At 34.6% G+C, this 7,710-nt stretch overlaps 1 protein-coding gene across 1 annotated transcript in view; it reads right to left on the bottom strand.

Moving 5' to 3' along the window:
* The window catches only part of LOC107726638 (CUB and sushi domain-containing protein 3-like), a 274,484-nt gene that overhangs the window by 115,809 nt on the left and 150,965 nt on the right, over positions 1-7,710 (bottom strand). Inside the window, exon 32 of the mRNA XM_016536300.1 lies at positions 5,524-5,640. Within this exon, the coding sequence (XP_016391786.1) occupies positions 5,524-5,640 (117 nt within the window). The remainder of the gene's footprint in view (positions 1-5,523; positions 5,641-7,710) is intronic.

Here is a 7,710-nt window from a genome sequence, read left to right as displayed (position 1 = left end):
ATAGTGACGTAGGTATGTGGGGGCGTGTTAGAACGAGCCGTTTTAGGTAGGCGTGGCTGACTCTTAACTTTTATAAAGAATATCTCTTTGGATTTGAGACTTTAGTCTTTGCAACTTTACAGATCTTCTTTATGCACCAATAGCTTGTAACACTCCAAGGAGAAAGGAAAAATTGAAATCACATCATATGACCCCTTTAACCATGGTGTTTTGGCAGAAATGTGGTATATCCATATTTAATACTATATTATTAATAATCATGTTTATTGTGTTAAACTTATTAGAAGAGTAAGGTAATATAATTCACTTTATGAATTATAAAACTATAGCAGTTTATTTGTGTGTGTGTGTAGTTTTTACCCATGTTTAGACTATTGTTTATAAAACAAATATAATTTTATAAAAACCTTAACCATAATCATAGTTGCAATTAACCATGCTAGTGAGTAGCCATGCATGATTTTACCTGTGGGTACCCAACTCAGTCACACTGTCAGAATACTTTAATTTAACCCTAAAAAAATAGATGTTAACTTTTTCTAGTTGTTTTTGTTGTGAATGTTATATCATTTTACAGCTGAATTGTCAATTCGATAATCTGGCCCTCTGAAGCTAACTGAATAGCCCTGATCTATTGCATCTTCCATATTTTCTCACCAGGCCACTGTTAATTATGGCATTGTGAAGTTCATGCCCATTCAACTCGTAAATACAATCTTTCTGACATGACTTGAATGCATCATTTGTGCTTTGTATCTCTGCAGATCGTTCACATGCTCAAACAGCTATTATATTACACACTAAAGGAAAGGTAAAATAAAAAAAGCATGAATAGGTGGCTTTTAATATTTGTTCAGAGCTTGGTTCTCCAACACTGGCGTTAATTGCATTAACCTGAAGTCAGAGTGTGCAAAGGTGCAACAATCGTGAACGACCGATGTCCCCACTCAGAGATGGAAATGAATGCGTTAGGGCGATCGGGTGTACGACAGCTTTGTTCAATCCGCAGCTACGTGTGTGGGCGGCTGCAGTCGTTTGCCGGTGTTTGATGCGACACAGGCCCGCGGGCACGTTCTCCTGCTCATGTGAGCAGCCCCCATAGCGGGACGATCCACGTGTCCTCGGGGCGAGATTTTTGCATTCACGCTCTCTGGAACATCTGCCACCAGTTTAAGGGGGTGTGAATTTGGACTGTTGACAGGGAGCAAGTTGGGATTAGCGTGAGCAATGCAACTATACATCGAAGACATTGTGATTGGCATAAAAAGACCCGGGCACTGCATGAAACACGAAGCTGTCTGCATAAATCTAATAGAGTCCCTAATGTAGGCCTAGTAGCTCTCACGACGCTGCCAAGATTTCTCATACGCTGAAAACGCTAAGCGACTCCAGTACAACGGGAACAGATTTTCCGCCGTACTGCCCAGATGCACAATGTACGGTTGGTCGACAACTTTCTAGAAACATGCACGCTGGAGTCTAATATGTACAATTCATGCCTAAGGCGCTCGTTTGGCAGCTGTCAATAATTCAGATTTTCCTCTCAAAAGACAGATGCTATTAAAAAATGTCTGGATTTATTATTTGTGACAGAATAATTAAAGATTAAAAGCTGGCCATAGAATCAGAGAACTGCCTTATTATTCCGTTCAAAAGGTCCTGTATAATTGACGAGCTTAAATGAGAAATAAATTCTTCCGACAGTTCTGTTCGGAGGCTAAAATATTGCTAAGTTGGTGCACCGACGTCTTATTGATCTCCAACATGACAAAACATGAAAAAAAAAAAAAAACTTAATGGAGGCTTTGGTGATGAGTTTTCTTTCAGGCAACATGAAACATTTTGCTTCCATAACACATTTACAAGGATTTAACACAAAGAGAAGCTTGATGAGGAACTGATTAGATTGTGAAAAGTGGCAAAGCATTTATTTATTTATTTGTTTATCTATCTTTGGAATAACATATTTCGAAGAGGAATTCAAAATTAACCTGGCAACCCATAGGCTATAAAAGTAAACACTTTGAAATTATTTTGACTAGAAAAGAAGACAACGAATATACATATAGTTGGGATCGGTTTGATTCTTTAATCCTTTTGAAAGAAAATGACCATTTATTTGACCAAAATCAGTAATATTGTGAAATATTATTATAATTGTTTTCTATTTAAATATATTCAAAAATGTATTTTACTCTTGTGATGCAAAGCTGAATTTTCAGCAGCCATTACTCCAGTCTTCAGTGTCACACATACTACAATATTTAGACTTTTTTTGTAACATTGTAAATGTCTTTATTGTCATTTTGATGAATTTAATACCTCCCTGCTGAATAAAATTATAAAGAAAAAAAAAGACCCCAACATTTGAAACAGTAGTGTATATTTAACCATGCAACATCGATAAAGTGACGCACACATGATGGCGGGACATTTTGTCAATCACTTGGTTCCTCTTTCTTTGACAATGTGTCGACAAGTACCGCCCACTTTAAATATGTTCATCAAATATATTCTGATTGGCTGTGATTGTTTCACATCATGCTGCATTTTCAGTGGAAAGACAAACTGCTGCTTGTCACTGCAAACTTGTCGGGTTAAGACACTGAAAAACACCCTTACCGATAAACACAAAAGTCAGCCAGAAGAACAAATCTATGAATTTCTATAAGCACAACTCTGAAACTGTTGATTCTCACCTCTTCATTCTGTTGCAGTTCATGAACCCAAAGTTCTGCTGACCGAATACTAGTCTCTTTGAAAGATGACAAGTTTTGCCATTTCTTTGGATTCAAGTCGAAGAAAAACAGTTCAAACAACGTATTGGAATTATTTGCATAAAGTGTTTGTACAAAAATATACAAGGCACTGTCCTTTTCAGAGTCTTAAAATACAACAGAGTGAAAGTCACTGACCATGTTCTATTTCGAATCTGAAGATGAAAACTCAAATTCTGAGATGAGAGTTTTTTTTTTTTTTTGAAGAGTTGAGAATTTCAAGTCCTGTTTGATGTGATATTTTAAGAAGACCTTCAGTGGTTGGTGTTCTCTTTTCTCTATTCTGTGTCTCTCTTCATACACAGTTACATTTAAACAGAACACTTTCATAATCAAGTAAGACGCCCCACGGCATGCCTCCCTAATTTTACAAGCATTCACAGGAAAACATTTAGTCAAGTTAAAACAGACTTATTAATATAAACTTCTGCAAACTGAGATGGTTTGAAATTGATAAAACACATGAAAGACAGGATATTCAAATTCCTGTTAAGCCAAATACATTTTAGGATGTGTCTTTTCACACTACAGTTTTTGCCGCAAACTCGTGTCTTCTCGGACAGTTCATGTAAGGTTTGAACTGATATGAAAGAAGTTCAAAAATGAATCACAATTCATTATATATACTGTGTTTGCCAATTATAAAATAAAGCATTTCTCATTGCCACTCGTCACTGAAGTTGCCTTTAGAAGCTCACATTCAGTGCATTTTATTGCAATGCATCAGGGGCAAACAGACAGTTTGTCTGTGCATCTAAAGTTTTGGTAGCAAAAAAAAAAAACAAGAATAAAACGGCAAACTGGCATCATCTTCTCACAGTCCCTTGCTACAGTGGTAAACAGCTGCCGCTAGAATTCCCAGCGGTACGTACATTGATGATGAAATCGTAACGCGGTTCAGAACCAAATATTATTACAGTATGACGAGCGACATCTAACTCAGCTACAGACCAAACAATCAAACCAAGAGTCAAAAACAGCCTTAAATGCAATAGCCATGTCATTAAAAAACAAGTGCATGAAACTATTGCTGTGGCATCCAAAAAGTCTGAGACAACTAGTTGTAATGCAAAATGCTTTCATTTTTAAAATATGATTATAAAATAATATATGATTATAATGTATATTATAATAAATAAAATATAATATTGTAATTATATAAAATGTAATATTATAATATATAAAATGTATAATATTTATTATAATAAATAATATGATTATAAAGTATATTATCTGCATAACAATTAGTCAAATGTCAAAAATCCAAAAAAGTTTTGCTTCCACTGAAGCAAGAAAATATGACCATCTGCACAAAAACATGAAACATAAAACCATGTCTGCATTTGTGATCAGAGAAATGACAAATAACAATCCCTACATTTAATACTTAAAAAAAAAAAAAGTGCAGACATATTTCTTTAATGTCATAACTCTTCAATGGAAGTTTGAACGAATATTAAAAAATCGGTTCAAAGCTGCTTCACAATAATAAACAGGAAAATAACAATGTTGGTGTTGTACAATTAATCGATTTTGAAAAAAATAAATCAATTTCAGACATAAAGCAGCTCTACAGAAGACAATAGTTATTCAGTTCAAGTTAGTTTAATGTTGATTTTAATCAACACTTCAATAACATTGTAGATGCGGGCAAAATTAGTGATTTCATATCTCATAATTGTTATTTATCTTACTTTAAACTATTTCACAGATACCCCCTTTTTTACTCTTTTGCATTTGCATTTATATCCAGGTTTACATGAAAACATCTCACATTTTTTAAGCAGGCAGACTTGTGGACGCCACAGTAGACAGTCTCATACATCACAATGGAAACACGGGCTGTCTAACTTCAGGAACTTTAATTTGTGTCCTCATAAATCATATATACCTGTACACACACACACACACACACACAAAAAGCTGCACTTGAAGATTCTGATTAATTGTGTCTCATCTCATTGTTTTATTTCTGTCCTGAACCTTTCACAGGCTAGTCGGAGTACAATAAAGTGTCATTTGTGGTGGCCCACAGCTACAGAACACTATGAACAACAAAAACAATCACAGTTAAAGCTCTGTAGTCTTGAGAGTTTAAAGGGGTCATATGATGCTGCTAAAAAGAACAGCATCATATGACCCCTTTAAGTTTCTACAGTTCATGTAAGGTCACTAAAGCATTTTCCTTTGTTCCTGGATGGTTTGGCATCTTGCTGTGCACAGTCGATGTCGCTTGTTACAAGCAAAAACTAAATAAATACAGTGCGTACATGCATAAAATATGAGGCTCTGATAAATAAGGCTCTGATGTGAGGATTTAAGCTCCAAACATGATCTCAGTTACCCTACAGACTTAAAGTCCAAACCATTTCAGAAGTCTTGATCCTGCTGGGCTGTGCTGATGCCCCTGATGTTCGGCAAAACGACTCAAGAGGCGGTCTGCAAAAAGTCGCTGGATTTTGATTTTAGAAACCTATTAAAGCTAAAGCATTTCTGGCATTGTTGCAGAAACATACACAAATGCACATTTCATTTGTGGCTACTGTGCCTATTCAATTACAGGAACTGCAAGTCTCAGAAATGAAAAGAAAGAACAGTTCCCCTCAATTTCCGTTTTTTTTTTCTTCCTCACTAAAAGGGTTCTTTTCACAGCGGCACTTGTATGTTCTGTACAATAGCAGCGCATGGTCTACTATTAATAAGCCTTGACGTTTATTTGCGGTCAGGTTGAAAGTGTATTTCTTACCGAACTCTCCTGGCACGGAGATCTCATACACACAGGACTGGCCCGTGGTGTAGATGTGAGGGTAGTTTGGGGACAAAATCGTGCCCTCTGAACCCGTCGACCGGCTTCCACATGGAGCTGGAAGAAACAAATGAAAGTTCAGTTTGAATGCATGTATATATCTAAAACACAACCAAATGTTCGGCTATATGCAATTAACAAGACTTTAAAGGTAGATTCAATCATTTATTGCTTGTTTTACAGACCAATTTTATCATGTGGATCAGTCAACTTTCTTTCTTGATCTGAAGCATTTTAAAACTCAAACTATTAGCCAGACTCTTTTAAAAACACAACATTTATGGTGCAAAAACACAAAAAACAAAGGCAAAGATGATGTATATATATACACACACACACACACACACACACACACATACATAATAAATAAGGTTTCCATTGATGTATGGTTTGTTATGATTGGACAATATTTGGCCGAGATACAACTATTTGAAAATCTGGAATCTGAGGGTGCAAAAAAAATCAAAATATTGAGAAAATCGCCTTTACAGTTGTCCAAATGAAGTCCTTAGCAATGCATATTACTAATCAAAAATTAAGTTTTAATCTATTTACAGTAGGACATTTAACAAAAATCTTCATGGAACATGATCTTTACTTAATATCCAAATGATTTTTGGCATAAAAGAAAAATCGATAATTTTGACCCATACAATGTATTTTTGGCTATTGCTACAAATATACCCCAGCGACTTAAGACTGCTTTTGTGCTCCAGGGTCACATACATATAATTACACTAAATATTAGATTAATTAGATTAAATACTTAAAAAAAAAAGAAATTGTTGCCCAGAAGTTGAAGCACTTAAATTGCTATAAAGAAAAATAAAGGCTAAACAGAAATATATAAAAAAAAAAAAAAAAGAAAGAAAGCACATAAAATAACTAAAACTAAAATTAAAAACTGAAAATATAAAATTCAAAATATTAATACATACTAATAGTATACAAATAATACAAAAATAACACTTGTGATGCATTTTTTCCTGAAACTGTTTAAATAGTATACATGTATGTTGTCAACAATTATTTATTGATTTAATTATTTTGTCGTACACATACTGTGCAACAATTTTAGAAAAATGTTCGTTTATGAATTTATGCTGATCAAGTGTCCTATATGTAGTTACATTATAGCTGAATTATATTACAAATTACAAACCCTTACAAAACATTATTTATTGTAAAACTGCCTTGTAAATAAATATTGATGTTAATACAAAATATACTTTACATCTGACAGTTAATTTAAAAACATGTGGCATAAATAAAATGCTCATTTTTGCCTCAGGGCCAAAACTATTTTTTTGTAGTTTTATCTCCCACTGTAAGGAGGAGCCACAGTTATGCCAAAGGCACCGATGGGAGACTCCATCTCATGCAGGCCTACATTTTTCTTAAAAAAATTGTCAAAAATAACAAGTATACAAATAAAATAAAGTAAAACTTTTGCTTTGTGGAAAGTGGAAAAAATGAGTCCACCTTTAACTGAAAGTTCAATTGAGAAGGAACTTTTATAGTTGAACCATTTTAACAAAGGCAACATACAGTAAGGTGTAAATCTATATAATATGGCACGATATGACAGCTGCGGCGGGAGCGCTAGAGTTATAGCGAGCATTGTTAACAGCGCTCAGTCATTCATCAACCAGCTAGAACAGAATTATAGGCCTGACAATAATACTTTTCCATCTCATACTCTAAAATACAACCTATAGAGTCTTTTTAAGATACAGTCTTTATTCCGCCATCGATTAGAAGGCCGTTTGAATTATTTCTTCACAATAAGCCATACAATTTAGCATAATGCAAGAGAGATGGGCAAAAATAATGGCAAAAGCGAGATAAAAAGTGATTAGGATCTAATGGAGCAGGCAGAAGCTTTCATCCAGTCATACGACTTTGCAAAATATAAATCTTTCTTTCGAGTGACATTTATATTCTTTGACTTGCACAAGTGGGAAAACTGCTGCCCCGTTTGCATTATTTGATGTGAAATTCAAAGTCTCAGTGCGGGTTTATTATTGCTGATCCCACAATATTCTGTGGTGAAATATTAATTTCAGAGGATTAGCAAACAAGACACAGTGACAGAATCAATACATCAGAGCACTAAAATCATTCACT

This window comes from Sinocyclocheilus rhinocerous, unplaced genomic scaffold (genome assembly GCF_001515625.1).
Source record: "Sinocyclocheilus rhinocerous isolate Xijiao unplaced genomic scaffold, SAMN03320098_v1.1 scaffold5, whole genome shotgun sequence".
Lineage (NCBI taxonomy): Eukaryota > Metazoa > Chordata > Actinopteri > Cypriniformes > Cyprinidae > Sinocyclocheilus > Sinocyclocheilus rhinocerous.
The sequence above is the reverse complement of the archived record's forward strand: the minus strand, read 5'-3'. Positions and strand labels throughout refer to the sequence as shown.